Here is a 17,211-nt window from a genome sequence, read left to right on the forward strand (position 1 = left end):
CAATTTGTTTATAGCCAGAATTAGCATGTGATTGCTAGTTCTAAGTCTTTTCTAATCTTCTATCTTGAAAATGAAGCCCATGAGAAAGTTTATCAGCAACGAGAGAATGAGTAAAGCTTCAAATAAAGGCTCCTACTCCTGGCACGCCTGGGTGGCTCAGTCGGTTAAGCGTCTGCCTTCAGCTCAGGTCATGATCCCCGGGTCCTGGGATCGAGTCCCACATCGGGCTCCTTGCTGAGCAAGGAGCCTGCTTCTCCCTCTGCCTGCCTCTGTCTCTCTCTCTCTGATAAATAAATAAAATCTTTAAAAAAAAAAAATATATTGAAATCATCCTTTACCTCTACTTAAAAAAAAAAAAAGGCTCCTACTCCTGTTTGGTAGAAATGCATCAGGAAACAACTTTTATGGAAGTAGATGATCTTTATGACCTTGGAGTAAACAGAGGTTGGCAAACATTTCCTGGAAAGGGCAGACAGTAAATATTTTAGGCCTTCTGGGCCCTGTGGTCTCTCTTGCTCAACTCTGCCATTACAGCAGGAAAGTGGCCACAAACACGTGAAAGTATAAGCATGCCTGAGCCCCAATAAAACTTTATTTACAAAAATAGGCCGTGGGCCTAACCCAACCCACAGGCCTTAGCTTACAGAACCTTGGGTAAACCACAAAGGAAAAGACTAGTATAGCTGACAAAATCAAGATTAAGAACTTCTGTTCATCAAAAAAACAAAACAAGGGGCGCCTGGGTGGCTCAGTCGGTGAAGCATCTGCCTTCCTCTCTGGTCATGATCCCAGGACCCCAGGGATCATGACCTGAGCCGAAGGCAGGCGCTTAATGACTGAGCCACCCAGGCGCCCCTCAAATAAATAAATAATCTAAAAACAAAAACAGACAGCAGGATCAAAGTGAAGCAGCGAGCTACACCTGGGAGAACACATTTCCAACAATCATTAGTGACTGACAAACGATAAAGTGATAGAAGATTAGTGCCCATAAAGAGTATATACAAGGGGCGCCCAGGTGGCTCAGTTGGTTAAGCAACTGCCTTTGGCTTGGGTCATGATCCCGGAATCGAGTCCCGCAGTGGGGAGTCCGGTTCTCTCTCTGAGAAAAAAAAGAGTATATACAAAAATACATGATAAGAAAAGTCAACCAATCCAGAAGAAAACATTGGGGCAAAAGACATGAATAGGATTTCACAGAAATGGAAACAAATGGCCAATAAACCATGGAAAGAAGATGTTCAGCTTCATTAGCAAGTCATCAAAATGCAACTCATATCACAACTGAAACACCACTTTGTAACCATCAAATTCACAAACATTTAGAACGTCTGAAAATCCCGAGTGTCGGTGAGGACACAGCACAGGGCAACTCTCTCACACAGAGCTGGTGGAACGTACACCAGGACCCGCGCTGGAAAACGGTCACAATTACACAGTAACCAGGCACGTCCTAAACCCAGCAAGTCCACTCGGGTCGCACCCCCGAGACATGCGCGTGTCCGACGGGCAGGACGCCTGTGCGACCAAGCGCGCTGCCTCCACGCTACACACAAGGCCCACGCGCGCACCTGGGTGGAGAAGGAACGAGTGTCCCAGGACAGTGACCGGATACGGCTTACGGACAGTCCCGCACCACTGAGCTGGACAGTCAGTTCATGTACTTCCTGATGTGTATCTTGTAATCAAACACACACAGTCACAAGATAGCATTCAACACTCTCCAGACTTGCAAAGTTTATAAGTCAGTCTGAAAACACCCAGGACTGGAGGGGACTGTGGGGCGAAGGGGGCTTTCGTACATCGCTGATGGACCATACAGTGACACGACTCTTTCTGGGAAGTAACTGTGCGTTACTTAGTAAGCCGGAGCACAAAGGATCCAGCAACGCCGTGTAAGTACACGTCAGCAATTCTACACCAAGAAATGAAGGTGTAGTAACACAATGGAATTAACAGCAGCAACTAATGAACTACACCATTAGCATGGATAAAGTTAAGAAAACAAAACGCTGACCCAGGAAAGGCCCGGGAGAACGTACACAGTATGATTTTAATACACTGTGTGTGCGCATATACAAAATTAGGTACATATATATCCATATCCTCAGAAATATAAAGAAAAGCAAAGGAATAAAAACCCGAAAATTCAGGTCAGCAATTACCTCTAGGAGAGAGAGAAGGGCATGCATCAGGGAGGAGCACACAGGCCTTCAAGGGACTGGTAAGTTCTACTCCTCTAACTGGGTAATGGGTATTCATTTGATGCTTCTTTTTAAACTGCACATACGTACTCTATGCATTCCTTTTTCGACGGAATGTATAAAGGGGGAAGGGAAGGGGATGAGAGGAAAGAAAGCCCCCACCTCCCTGGGTCACCGAACTTGCCTACCGAGAAGCACACACAGCCTCCTGGAACCCAGCCGCACCTCAACCCGAGGAGCTTCCCGTAGCGTCACCTGCGGGACCTAACATGGCCAGAGGCTGGATCTCCCTGAAGCCCACCAGGAAGAGGAAGCTGGAGGCCAGCCTTCAGGGATGGAAAGAATGGAAGATAACATTTAGAACATTTAGAACGTCACAAACATTTAGAACGTCTGAAAATCCCAAGTGGCCGTGAGGACACAGCACAGGGCAACTCTCTCACACAGAGCTGGTGGAACGTACACAGGACAGGAAAGAAGGGCATCAGGCAGGGCCCGGGAGGCCCAGCAGCTCGATCAACACTCCCCGCTCCGAGGCCCCGACGTGGGCACCGTGCCCCAGTTCCAACCACGCTTAACCTTCACCGGCACAGATAAAGGGAGAGGTGCCCACACACCTGTGTTACTTCAAGGGCAACTTCCAGCCAGTACTTCTGGTGGCCCCGTGAGGGAGGCTCGCAGGGCAGCAAGAAATGGCCTGACCCAGCGAAAGGTGATTTGGCCACACTGGTCAAGTTTACGAATGCATGTACCCTCTCACATCTGGCAATTGTGTGTGGGGACTTCGCTCCCTGGATACGTCTGAACCTGTACATAGAGCTAAAGGGCCATACACTGTAACACTGTACAGAACAGCAAATCCTGGAAACCACCTACATGTCCTGTGCGGAGCTGGTGCCTGCCTCCCAAGCAACTCCTGGACTCCTACCACTACTACGAGGCTGTCAAAAAAAAGAAAGGAGGGTAACAGTGGTGCTGTCACAGCAAGCTCTCCAGGGTCTGCTCAGTGACTAAAATACAGAGGCAGGGGCTCATCTGTACTTACTGCATTCACATGAACACAGGTAGGATGTACGAGCAACTCCTCACCGAGATAACCTAGGAGGGCGAGGGCACGGAGGAGAAGGGGACCAAGCTGAGAGCGAGACTTCTCAATGCATATCTTTTCAATCAAATATTTACTTACTTAAAATTAACAATAAACTTTTTTAATTTGATAGAGAGCGAGAGAGCGAGCGCGTGTATGCGCACGAGAGCACAAGCAGGGAGACCCGAGCTGAAGGCACACGCTTAAGGACTGAGGCACCCAGGCGCCCCAAGCCAAGCATATCTTTGCAAGGACACCAAGAACCTGGCTAAGGGGGTTGCAACCAGGAGGGTAACTGGTGTCTGAGGGTGGCAGTGACAGAGATGTGCTTTTCAGCACGCACACCTTTGTGCCTTATGAGTTCTGGGCTATGTATATCTATAACCTATTCACAAAATAGCCTATCTATAAAAATTATCTAATTACAAAACACACTAAAAAAATTTACTAGGGACATAAAACACATTTACAAAAGGATCAAAAAAGCTTTGGGAAATGTCCCTTGACAGGAAGAGTAAATATTTAAAGACATCAATTCTCTGGGCAGCTGACTGGCTCAGGTGGTGGAGTGCATGACTTGTGATCTCAGGGTTGTGAGTTCAAGGCTCACATTGGGCATAAAAGTTACTTAAAATAAACAAACAAATACAGACAGACATCAATTTTCTAAATTAGCCTATATTTTTAACATGAGCCCAATGAAAACTCAAACAGAAATTTTTAAGTGATTCAAACTAATTCCAAAATTCATATGGACAACTAATTTTTTGCATGAATGGCCAAGATTTTTGAAAACCACGAGGAAAGACTATTAACTGTGTTAAAGCACATTAATTTAAAGCCACCATATTAAAATTAATTTCCTCTCTCTCTTATTAAATCAAAAATTCCAGATAGGCTATAAAAGTGAAAATAAAAGCTAAAAGTACTGGAAGAAAACATAAGAGGTATTTTAAGAACAGCTTTAGGGAGATAAAATTCACCCCAAGTGTACAATTCAGTGGGCATGAACACATTCACAGAGCTGTCCATCCATCACTACCATCTAAACCTAGAACATGTCATCACCCCAGAAAGAAATCACGTGCTCACTAGCAACAACTCCCCACTCCCCCAGCTCCTAGCAGTCACTTTCTGTCCCTATAGATTTGCCAGTTTGGGACATTTCACACAAATGGAATCATACTATACATGGTCCTCTGTGTCTGGCCTTTTTCAGTTAATATAATGGTTTTCAAGGTTCATCCACGTTGTAACACATATCACACCTCACTCCTTTTTTACAGCTGAATAATATTCTTTTTAAAAACATCTAAGTAATCTTTACCTCCAATGTGGGGCTCAAACTCACGACCTCAAAATCAAGAGCTGCATGCTCTTCTGACTGAGCCAGCCAGACGCCACACAGTAATAATCTGTTATATGGTCAGACCACGTTTTGTTTATCCATTCGTCAGTTAATGGGCAATTGGGGTGTTTCTGCCTTTTGGCTGTGCCGTGAACACTGTTGTACAAGCTTCTGTGAGGACGTGTGTTTTAGGATCCCCTGGGTATACACTTAGCAGTGGAAGTGCTGGGCTGAACGGTAACTGTGTTTAACCACCGGAGGAACTGCAGACTGTTTTCCAAAGTGATGCACCACTTTACGTCCCCGCCAGCAGGGAGCAAGGGCTCGGACTTCTCCACACCCTCACCAGTGCTGCCATGTTCCTGATGATGTGCCTCCTGAGGGCAAAGCACAAGCTGACACCCCGCAAACTGTCCCCCCCTTGCCCCCGCCAAGGTGGGATATATGTGACATTCCTCAGGCCCTCCTGGATGCCCTGGAACAAAGGAAAGGGAAAAACAAGTGGTTACCTGATAGAGATCACACTCATGCAGGACAGGAATCTCCATCAGTTTGCAACTGTCTTAACGATTTACAAGGAAAAAAGCAATCTCCAAGGGCGCCTGGGTGGCTCAGGCCTTAAGCATCTGCCTTCAGCTCAGGTCATGATCCCAAGCTCCCTACTCAGCGGGAAGCCTGTTTCTCCCTCTCCCTCTGCCCCTCCCCCTGCTTGAGCTCTCTCCCTCTGTCAAATAAATAAATAAAATCTTTAAAAAACAAAACAAGGGCGCCTGAGTGGCTCAGTTGGTTAAGCGACTGCCTTCGGCTCAGGTCATGATCCTGGAGTCCCTGGATCGAGTCCCGCATCGGGCTCCCTGCTCAACAGGGAGTCTGCTTCTCCCTCTGACCCTCCCCCCTCTCATGTGCTCTCTCTCATTCTCTCTCTCTCCAATAAATAAATAAAATCTTAAAAAAAAAAAAAGGGGGCGCCTGGGTGGCTCAGTCGTTAAGCGTCTGCCTTCGGCTCAGGTCATGATCCCAGGGTCCTGGGATCGAGTCCCGCATCGGGCTCCCTGCTCGGCAGGGGGCCTGCTTCTCCCTCTCCCACTCCCCCTGCTTGTGTTCCTGCTCTCGCTGTCCCTCTCTGTCAAATAAATAAAATCTTTAAAAAAAAAGTCCCTTAAAAAAAAAAGTTTTAAAAAACAAAACAAAAACCCCTCTTACATAAAATCAGTCACTCCTCAAGACCACAATGCAGCTCTTTCTGCCCACAGGTCCTGTCCACGTGCTTTAATAAAACCACCATTTTGCACCAAAGACGTCTCAAGAATCCTTTCTTGGCCACTGGCTCCGGACCTCAACACTCCAAAGTACATCATTATCACCTATGGTTTTTATTCCAGCCACCAGCGTGGGTATGAAGTCACACCACACTGTGGTTTTGATTTGCCTTTCCTACCAATAATGATCATCTTGACATCTTTTTCTCTAATGATTTAAGGGGAAATGCTTTCTAAACAAAATACATAACCCAAAAACCATAAATTTATGGAGCACAAAATAATTAAAATAAACAGAATAAATCATAAAAGTTCTCATCACATGGGGGCCAGCTGGCCCAGTCAATAGAGCATGCAACTCTTGTGAGTCTGAGCCCCACACTGGGTGTAGAGATTACTTAAAAATACATAAATATTTTAAAAATTAAAATAAAAATAAATAAAATTTAATTTTAAAAATACATACATGGGGGCACCTGGATGGCGCAGTCGGTAGAGTGTGCAACTCTTGACCTCAGGGTGTGAGTTCCTGCCCCACACTGGGGATAAAGCTTACTTAAAAAAATATACAGATAGATCGATCGATCTATATATATAGGGGCGCCTGGGTGGCTCAGTTGTTAAGCGTCTGCCTTCAGCTCAAGTCATGATCCCAGGGCCCTGGGATCGAGCCCCACATCGGGCTCCCTGCTCCGCAGGAGGTCTGCTTCTCCCTCTCCCACTCCCCCTGCTTGTGTTCCCTCTCTCGCTCTCTGTCAAAAAATAAACAAAATCTTGGGGTGCCTGGGTGGCTCAGTCGTTAAGCGTCTGCCTTCGGCTTGGGTCATGATCCCAGGGTCCTGGGATCAAGCCCCACATCGGGGTCCCTGCTCCACGGGAAGCCTGCTTCTCCCTCTCCCACTCCCCCTACTTGTGTTCCCTCTCTCACTGTCTCTCACTCTGTCAAATAAATAAAATCTTTTAAAAAATAAAATCTTAAAAATGTATTTTTTCAAAAATATATATATATAAACATATGCACACATATAAGGACAACTAAAAATAACCATGTTACCAAAAAAAAAAAATTAAAGTCGGCAGGCAAACAGCAGAAGGCCAGCTTCCTTAACACAGAAGGTCACTCATAGGTCCGTAACAAAAAGGCCAAGAGCTTAACAGAAAAACGGCAATTCCCAAAAAGAAACATCAGTGGCTCTGAATCAGGAGGAGATGCTTGACCACACAGAGGACTAAAGAAATGCATGTGAAAACAAGGCAGCATTTTCACTGTCAGACTGACAACACTAGGCTCGCGCTGGTGAAGGTGTGAGACTCGGCTGGCGGTGTGGCCTGGGATTTAAGTAAACGTGGGAAAAGGAAAGGGCTGAAGGAGCGGTGCCCACACAGGGGACAGCACAGCTCAAGCAGGGACAGGAAACAGACCCTGAGACGCACTGCAGGAAGGGTGGGGGAGGCCTGACCACATGCCTGGTGCAGCGCAGCTTCTCCTGCCTAAGGGACCTGGGTGCGCACGCCCATGTCACCGCAGGGGCTTTCTCTGGCAGCGCTGCGCACTAAGGGCGGAAGGAGATTTTTTTCACTGTACCAACCGGTTTTGGAAGACAGCCCTACTTTCTCAGTAACAAAAACTTGGGAAGATATTCCTCAGAAAACTTCCGTAACATTAGCCTTAACTCTGAACTCAAGGCCCAGTCTTACCCATCAGCCAAATCTCAATCTGAGACTCCCACTGAGGGCGCCTGGGTGGCTCAGTTGGTTAAGCGACTGCCTTCGGCTCAGGTCATGATCCCAGGGTCCCGGAATCGAGCCCCACATTGGGCTCCTTGCTCAGCAGAGAGCCTGCTTCTCCCTCTGACCCTCTCCCCTCTCATGGTGTTTCTCTCTCTCTTTCTCAGATAAATAAATAAAATATTAAAAAAAAAAAGAGGGGCGCCTGGGTGGCTCAGATGGTTAAGCGTCTGCCTTCGGCTCAGGTCATGATCCCAGGGTCCTGGGATCGAGTCCCGCATCGGGCTCCCTGCTCCTTGGGAGCCTGCTTCTCCCTCTGCCTTTCTCTCTCGCTCTGTCTCTCATGAATAAAAAAAATAATAATAAAAAAAATTTAAAAAAAAGAGACTCCCACCGAGACAGAAGAGGCACACCTCTGACCTGACTGCTCTCAGAAGCGCCCCCGGCACTGGCCCAGGGCTCCCAGCTGTCCCTGCAGTATGCCAGACCACTCCTGCCTCAGGACCCTGGCAAGGGCTGCTGCCTCGGCTTGAGCCACCCTTCCCCAGCCACCTCCCCATTCTTCCAGGCCGTGCTTAATGCTACCTTCCACAGGGGGCCTTCCCTGACCACTCTATCAGGATCCCCTTCCTGCTCTGGTTTCTTCAGAGGGCTTAGCACCTACCATTCACACTGCATTTATTTATCTGCACTCCAGCACCTCGGAGGGCCAGGACTCCTGTCTGTGCTGTCCCCGGAGCAGCAGAACCAGGCACGAAGGAGGCTGCTCAGATGGTTAATGAACTGCTAGCGCTACACCACGTGGGAGATGCTCTGGTGGGCTAACCCGGACAGTCCCACATCAGTCTTTCCCACGATGATGCTAGAGTCAGAGCAGGCCCTCAATAAACACGTGCTTATTTTCTCAGAAGGCACAGACACGTAACTCAAAGAGCTTCACAGATTATAGATCTATCTAGATAGGTGACCACCAATCTTGGTGACTGGTTTTGAAATCACTGAACGTGGGTTAAACCAGAATTTTTTTTAAAAAAATGAAATGGAGGGCACCTGGGTGGCTCAATCATTAAGTGACTGCCTTCGGCTCAGGTCATGATCCCAGGTCCTGGGATCGAGCCCCACATCGGGCTCCCTGCTCAGCGGGAAGCCTGCTTCTCCCTCTCCCACTCCCCCGATTGTGTTCCCTCTCTCACTGTGTCTCTATAAAATAAATAAAAAATCTTTAAAAAGATTAAAAAATGAAATGGAGGGGCACCTGGGTGACTCAGCTGGTGAAGCATCTGCCTTTGGCTCAGGTCGTGATCCCAGGGTCCTGGGATTGAGCCCCGCATCAGGATCCCTGCTCAGCAGGGAGCTTGCTTCTCCTTCTCCCTCTGCCACTCCCCCTGCTTGTGATCTACTCATTCTGTCAAATATATAAATAAAATCTTTAAAAAAAAATGAAATGCAAAGTATCACATGATAAAGGTATTTAGAAAACTCTTTCAGCTAAACAGGTACACACACTTCTATCGTATACACACACATATCCTGTATGTAAGTCACAGTACAAATGCATTTCTTAAAGGGAGCTTATGACAACAGAAGTTTGAAATTTACTCATTTCAGCCTTAACATTTCTAAGTTTAGAGCTTTGGTCTCGGGGCACCTGGGTGGCTCAGTCAGTTAAGCGACTGCCTTCGGCTGAGGTCATGATCCCAAGGTCCTGGGATCGAGCCCCAGGTCGGGAGCCTGCTTCTCCCTCTCCCTCCGCCTGCTGCTCCCACTGCTCGTGCTGTCAAATAAGTAAATAAAATCTTTTTTTTTTAATATTTTATTTGACAGAAAGAGACACAGCGAGAGAAGGAACACAAGCAGGGGGAGTGGGAGAGGGAGAAGCAGGCTTCCCGCTGAGCGGGGAGCCCGATGCGGGGCTCGATCCCAGGACCCTGAGATCATGACCTGAGCCGAAGGCAGACGCTTAACTGACTGAGCCACCCAGGTGCCCCAGTAAATAAAATCTTAAAAAATAAATAAATAAAGCTTTGGGTTCTATAAAATATTTCTTTAAAAATAAGTTTGCTTTATAAGTTTAAAATTCCATAAACTGGGCGCCTGGGTGGCTCAGTTGGTTAAGCGACTGCCTTCGGCTCAGGTCATGATCCTGGAGTCCCGGGATCGAGTCCCGCATCGGGCTCCCTGCTCGGCAGGGAGTCTGCTTCTCCCTCTGACCCTCCTCCCTCTCATGCTCTCTGTCTCTCATTCTCTCTGTCTCAAATAAATAAATATAATCTTTAAAAAAAATAAATAAATAAAATAAAATTCCATAAACTAAAGGTACTTTCAAATCAGTGAAAAGCAGAATTAATGCTCTCCCACAAAGTAGAAATACTGTCCTGGAAAAACTGTAGTTCTTTACAATGTAGCCTCTAGCTTTTCCCCCAAACATCTCCAATTATTTTACCAGAGTTTTATGCCGATAAGCATGAAATTCTCTGCTTTTCAGTAAGTCAACCTGGACAGTTTCATTATTCAATTTCCACCGGATACCACAGGTTAGCTATTCACATCTGAAATTTCTCCAAACGTGTGGTTTCTTAAATTCTGTAATTATATCCGGTAACATTTAAGTTCTTCAATGTTCTGAAGATTTTATTTATTTATTTTAGAGAGAAAGAGCGAGAGCGAGCACACGCATGTGTGCACGTGCAGGGGGAGGGACAGGGAGAGGGACAAGCAGATTCCAAGCTGAGCACAGAGCTGGACGCAGGGCTCTATCTCATGACCCTGAGATTGTGACCTGGGCCAAAATCAAGAGTTGGCCACTTAACCGACTGAGCCATCCAGGCACCCCAAGTTTTCCAATATTCTAGACAGAACGCACCTCTTTCTACTTACATACCAAATAAGGATTTATATTCCCTTGAAATTTTCTGAGTTCTTATCTATGGCATTCTTGAACATTTTCACTGCTTCCTACCTGATCTAATCATTTATTTAGCTGTACCAAAACTCTTACATCAACTCCCCAAATACAAAGAAACAAAACAACAAAAAGGGAGGGGTATCTCTTAAGAGTCAAAATATAGGACATAAAACCCACACCCCGAGCTTTAGTCACCCAAGACTACTATTCCTGTCCCCACTAACAGCCCCTCTGTTATTATTAAAGATTTTATTTATTTGACAGAGAGCGAGCATGTGCACACAAGTAGGCAGAGAGGCAGGCAGAGGGAGAAGCAGGCTCCCCGCTGAGCAGGGAGCCCGATAGGAGCTCGATCCCAGGACCTCAGGATCATGACCTGAGCCGAAGGCAGATGCCCAACCGACTGAGCCACCCGGGTGCCCCCCCCCATATTTCTCTTTAAAAAAAAATCTGTCGCTAACAGGTTTTATAATCTAGTTTCCCAGCCCACATCTGGAAATTGGCAGAGGAGGGAACATGGCCCCAGGGAGGCCTGGCCAGCTAAACAAGAGGAAAGGAGGCTAAAAACACAGCAATACTCAAAAAGCAGCTTCACTGTGGGGACACTTCATAGAAGGGAGTCATCCTACCCAGTGCCCCTCAAGGGCCTGTGTGTTACCAGAGAAAACAGTAGATTAACATTCACAATGACCCTGAAAACATCAAAGGAAGGTTTAGTTATGTTCCATCTGATATACCTGTTTTAGAAACACTTCTAATCATAACGACTAAATGAAATGTTTTCCTTCTTTAAAAGTAAGCTTCATGGAACATCCGCTCAGGCGCTCCAATTCTCCCTAACTGCGAGAATACTGGTGAGTGTGAACCACAACGGCAATGTGCCACACATCCAGTCCCACTAGAGGGACTGAGACCTTTCTATTTGTTAATAGGATTGCCATATAATCTTCTGGGTTTTTTAAATACCGTATTTTTTTTTCTTTAAATGTTCTAATCACAGATCTTAATTATATAGCTGCTAAGTAACTAAGCCACTCTTAAAATCAGTTAAGGTCATGACTTGGGTACACCTGAATTCGATTTACCTCATCTGTGGGCATTCACCCAGTGGAAAAGCAGGTGGGGATGATGCCCAAGTAGATAGTGGTTCTCTAAGCTACGACTTTCATGGTCTGTAATTCCTAGCGGCTTTAGCAGCCATACCAGAAATGAACACCCCAAAATCTATCTTTACTAAATGCTTTCTTTGTAGAGTAAGCAAACAGCAGCTTCCTAGTAGAAGTCGAGTCTTCCGTATCCAGACTGAGCAAGACTGTATTTAAGAAAAATTCTAGGGGCACCTGGGTGGCTAGTCGTTAAGCGTCTGCCTTTGGCTCAGGTCATGATCCCAGGGTCCTGGGATCGAGCCCGGCGTCAGGCTCCCTGCTGAGCAGGGAGCCTGCTTTTCCCTCTCCCTCCGCTGCTCTCTCTCTGCCAAATAAATAAATAAAATCTTAAAAAAAGAAAAATTCTAGCTGGCTACGTTGAGGGCACCACAAATGAAATTCAAGAACATCCTCCGGCTTTGAACTAAAACATTTCACTGGAGTGTGAATTGGATACACTTTGCTGACGCCAAGTCAGTATTTTGGTTTGCGACCCCCACCACTGCCTCAGTAAGTCTCTCTACAGAAATCACCTTTATTACCTGGGACTGGACTTTGGGGGCAAAGGTGAGAAATGTTTTTCTCCTCACTCCAACTCCCACCCACCCCCCACCCCCCGGCCCTTCAAGCAGCATCTGTCTCAATGCACAAGGGCAGCAAACACTTAGGAGATTTTTTTTTTTTGCCTTAATTCTGGCCAACTACTCAGCTAGTAACTAATAAGGCCTTTGCTAACCTATTACATTTGGGTTGCTTTGATCTTCTACAGATGACTCGGCCCCTCTGGTCCTAACCCAGTGCCTCTTGGGCAGCCGGCCACACACCCTACACCCTTTGCCCATGTGCCTCGCTGGTGCTGACCAGGGCCCCAGCACCGTGGTTTACAGAGGTGGCAACGCCACTGAGGGTCTAAGCGGTTAAGGATCAAACCTGTTACCATTATTTTATGTTAGCAACAGGAATAGCTGTTTCACGGAGTGAAATCTGCCCACAAGTGCTGCTCCACTCATCCTGCAGAGAGCCTGGGAACACCTGAAGTTGCATCAATTCTCATGATGGCTGCACCACAAGAGGTGTGAGGGCATGAATTAAACAGCATGGGCCCCCAAACAAAGTGAGAGCAGAGGGAGGAAGCAAAATAAGTCAACAAAAGGATAAAAGCAGTAACCGTGAGACTGCCTGCACAGGGTCTGGGTGGGGTTCGTTTGGGGAAATAAACCTGCAGTGCTGGAGCCCTACAAGAAAGGGGGGGGGAGCCCTGCTCTTCTGACTTTGCTGGTGCTTGGAGCAGACTCCTCACCCCTTCCAAGTCTCACTTCTGAGCCAGAAAAGTCCAGCAAGGGTTCCAGCTTGCAGAGATTGGAAAAGGCAGAAGACACTAACTCAAGGCCCAAGCAGTCCTACGGCGGCTGCCTCAAGATGGGGTCCTGGCGATGCCAACAGTGAGAACGGTGTCCTGGAGAGTAGGACACAGAGCTCAGGCTGTGGTGTCAAGGCAGTTACACGGGCACGTGAAATGACCAACCCACCACCCTCCCCACCTTACAACACAATCATCTGCTTTGGGAGACCAAGCCTATTGCTGATTTTTCAGGCTCACTGTCTCTTCTTCAGGAGGCGGCTTTCTTGTTTGTCACCGGCAAATCCATTACTTCTGTTACTTGTCAGAACTGGTGGAAAGGTCTGATGGTAGTTTACATTTTTACTATGAACATTACATTTTCCAGATTACCCAAGTTTTGATAGCCCTACTCCTTATAATAACTACCTTTTACCAGTGGAAGGGAATTACTCACTGGTTCTCAACCACCAGTCAACCACCTTTCATTCTCAACCACCAGATTCACCAGGGACAACATTGTCTGTAATCAGTCACCCACCTGGTCCTGAGAGCATTCAGAAAATCAGGTGTGTGGACCTCACAGTGCCTGCAGCTGAGTTCCTCAAACACTGGCCCACGTCTGGCACTGTGACTATGCTGATAATTACTGAAAATGGCCCACAAGTTTACATCTAACAGAAAAGAAAGGACGTAATTTTCAGCCTCCTTCACCCTCACTCCCATATATTCCCATTTCTTGTCAAACCCATTCATTCAGTAGTGCCTCCTACCCTGCACCTGGTGTTTTCAAGACTGGGCCCATAACCCTCTCTTCTGTGAGATCCACACGAGCAATCATCCACATGCTTCTGCGCTCCCTGACTGGCCACACAGGCATCCAATATGGCCCAGTACACTGCCTGGAAAACACATGCTCCCACTTAACCTATGACCCCAACGGCAGGGTCATGTCATCTTTGAAGTCCCAGAGAACATTCAAAATATGTATTTTTTAAATTATTTTTTAAAAAGTAATCTCTACACCCAGCACGGGGCTCAAAGATCAATAGTTGCATGCCCTTCTGACTGAGCCAGCCAGGTGCCCCTCAAAATATATCTGCTGAATAAACTAAGTAACGAACAAAAATGAAAAATAAAAAGTCCACAAGCTGAGACTGTTCCACACCTCACAGAGCAGGTGGGAAGGACTGGGATGGTGACAAAGTCAGACTCTCAGATGTGAAGCCAAGCACATGCTAACATTTAGCAACACTTTCCCAGCAACAGAGAAAAAAAATACAGGTGAATTCTGAATTTTCTGTAGAGGTGATTTCTCTTATTCTTTTCCCCCCATTGTATAAGATACATATTTTCTAGGCTAAACTCACCCATCCCTCAGTCCCTCCAAACAACTGTACCTTCATGACTGCCCACAGGGGTGGGTATCTGCAATACGTCACACTTCCAAGAACAGGTTCTTGATCTTGGATTCAAACAAAAGACTGCACAGAGCACTGCGACAGAAGTTCAGAGGGAGAGGACGCAGAATATTAAGGGAAAGAGTTAAAAAAAAAAGAGAGAACAAAAACTGGCTAGGCTGAAAATTGGTGTGTCTTCCCAGTAGAAGAGACACTGCGTGGTACAAAGAATGAATTACAACACACGTGGTTGGAACATCTTAGAACGTGAACAAAAAGAGAAAAAAAACCTTAACCTCCAGAGAAAGGTAAAAAAAAAAAAGTGAGCTACAAAAGAAACAATGAAATTGATATGACTGCTCATCTGTAACACAGATGCTAGAAAACAGCAGAGCAATATCCTCACTCTTCAAAGGAAAATTATTTTGATCTGGAATACAATACCCAGGCAACCTACTATACAGGTATGGGAGTAAAATAAAATCTTTTAGACATGGCAGGGCTTAGGAAATTTACAACCCAGAGACTTCTGCAAAACTAACACAGGGGTATACTCTCATATGACAGGAAATAAATCCATTAAGGAAGGAAGACGGTGGGTACAAGCAAAAGTATAAAACTTACAGTTGTCTTATCAGTTAACGCAGGTTATTTTTAAAAATTATTGTTTAAAAAAAAAGACACTACACGAAAATATAAAACTCAGGTAATAGAAAAAGTGTAGGATGGGGCGCCTGGGTGGCTCAGTAGGTTAAGCATCTGCCTTCGGCTCAGGTCATGATCCCAGGGTCCTGGGCTCTCTGCTCAGCCAGGAGCTTGCTTCTCCCTCTCCCTCTGCTGCTCCCCTTGCTTGTGCTCCCTCTCTGTCAAATAAATAAAATCTTAAAAAAAAAAAAAGTGCAGGAGACGTGAAAAATAAATTCATAGAAATACCTCAATGGCCGTTAAACAAATGAAAACATTCTTTCTCACTAATATCCATGGAGGAAATGCCTTGATAGAGGTAGTCTCATTCCCTGCTAATGGGAATATAAACTGATAAAGCCTTCCTCGACAGCAATTTGGCAATGTCAGCTAACATTTCAAATATGCACAGACTCTGAACCATCAATTCTAAAACTCGGATTCTGAAATTCTAAAGAAATGCCGTACACGTGCCCGAAGATTTAAATACTCGCCCATTCTATGCAACAATGTAATGACAAAAACCAAAAACCATGGAAAATTATGTCCATTAATAGGATTCGGCTAAGTAAATGACTATACGTCCACAATACAGGACACTATGCAGCCACTGGAAAGCCACAGACCGGGGTTACTGACACAAGATGTGTAAGTTTTGCAGAGAACGTTAAAAACAATTCAGGAGCAAACTGCATTTATGGGTTAGGACTTTTCACATAAAAACAGTCATCTGTCCACATGTGTGTAACTGTGCGCAGAGCCTGGAAGGAACGCTAAGACGTTCACCCCTGGTTTCTTCCGAGGAGAAAGTAAGAAAGCAGTTATGGTTGTTTTTTTGGTTTTTTTTTTTTTGCCCCAACATTTATTTGAGCACCTACCAATTTCAGGTCCTGGGAATACGGGGGTCAAGAACCCAGAGTCCAGGGGCTGCACGAGGGCAGGGGCGGTTCTGCCTGCTTCGCGGCTGTGTCCCGGGCGAAGTAGGCATTCAGTGTTGTGCCGAAGGATGCAGAGCAAGTGGCTTCTGCATCACCGCGGTATAACACAACTTGGGGGAGGGGAGCAATAAAATCGCCATGAAGGTGCTTAAGTGATCACCCAGGTGAAGTCCGTTCCCACTCCCCGAAACTGGCGTCGGCTGCAGGAGCGAGGAGCCCTCGACCCCTCCGCCTCAAACCGAGCCGGAGAGCTCGACGGGGAGAAGCCCCTGCAGGAGTGCCGCGGGCCAGGGCTCAACCCCGCTACCTGAGGGCGGGTGGGGGAGGACTCCGGGCAGTCCGGCGACACCCGGACGCTCAGCGCTCGCCGCGTGTGTGGCACATAAATTTCACAAAACCTCCGTGCCTCCCAAAGAGGAGGAAGCGGGCTCGGGACCTGGCGGGGTCCGCCCACCCACCCGGCCCCCCTCACCTCTCGGGGCAACCGCCAGGGCCGGCGCCCGCAGGCTGCGACCCCATAGCAGCAACACCCGCAGCTCACGCGCCATGTCCGTCCTCCCCAGCACCCGTGCAGCACGAGCAGCGGGGGCGGGGCGGGGCGGGGCCTTCCTCGGGCGCGGCGCGGTGACGTCACGGTGAGCGCAGGGCTGCCCGGCCCACTGCCTGCGCCGGAGAGTGGGCGGGGGGCCTCTGTGGCGCGGGCGCCGCCGGCCCGCGCGGGGACAGTCGGACCTGAGGGCGGGTCCTCCGTGACCTTGTGTCGCGTTGTCAAGGGCGACGGGCCGAGGGCGCCGTCCGCCAGCTGGGCCTCACTTCGCGCATCCCTAGAACGAGGCTGTCGTTCGCAGGCACCCGGAGGGTGTGAAAAGGCAGCGTGCGGGCGGAGGCTATTGGCGTCCCCGTGCCATCGGCCCGACCGAGGCGGGCGGAGAAGGGGAAGGACGGACTTCGGGCCGGCCTGTGTCCACTCCCAAGCGCGAACGCAGGAGCCGCCCCCACCAGCAGGACTGGGCTCCTTGTCTCCCGCCCTGCTGGAGGTGAGGCTGAGGTTGAGAACCACCACTCCTTTTCTTCTAATTAAAATAAATTTTTCTAAATTGAAGTATGGTTGACACGCAAAGTCAGATTAGTTCCAGGTGTAGAATGTCGTGATTCGGCAGCGCCGCACCTTGTG

At 47.5% G+C, this 17,211-nt stretch overlaps 1 protein-coding gene across 1 annotated transcript in view; it reads right to left on the minus strand.

Annotated features, from left to right (window-relative positions):
* The window catches only part of TRAP1 (TNF receptor associated protein 1), a 52,633-nt gene extending 36,022 nt beyond the window's left edge, over positions 1 to 16,611 (minus strand). The window contains exon 1 of the mRNA XM_021698036.2: positions 16,510 to 16,611. Coding sequence (XP_021553711.1) covers positions 16,510 to 16,585 — 76 coding nt within the window. The 5' untranslated portion in view covers positions 16,586 to 16,611. The remainder of the gene's footprint in view (positions 1 to 16,509) is intronic.
* Between the last annotated feature and the right edge of the window lie 600 nt (positions 16,612 to 17,211).

This window comes from Neomonachus schauinslandi, chromosome 5, assembly GCF_002201575.2.
Source record: "Neomonachus schauinslandi chromosome 5, ASM220157v2, whole genome shotgun sequence".
Classification (NCBI taxonomy): Eukaryota; Metazoa; Chordata; class Mammalia; order Carnivora; family Phocidae; genus Neomonachus; species Neomonachus schauinslandi.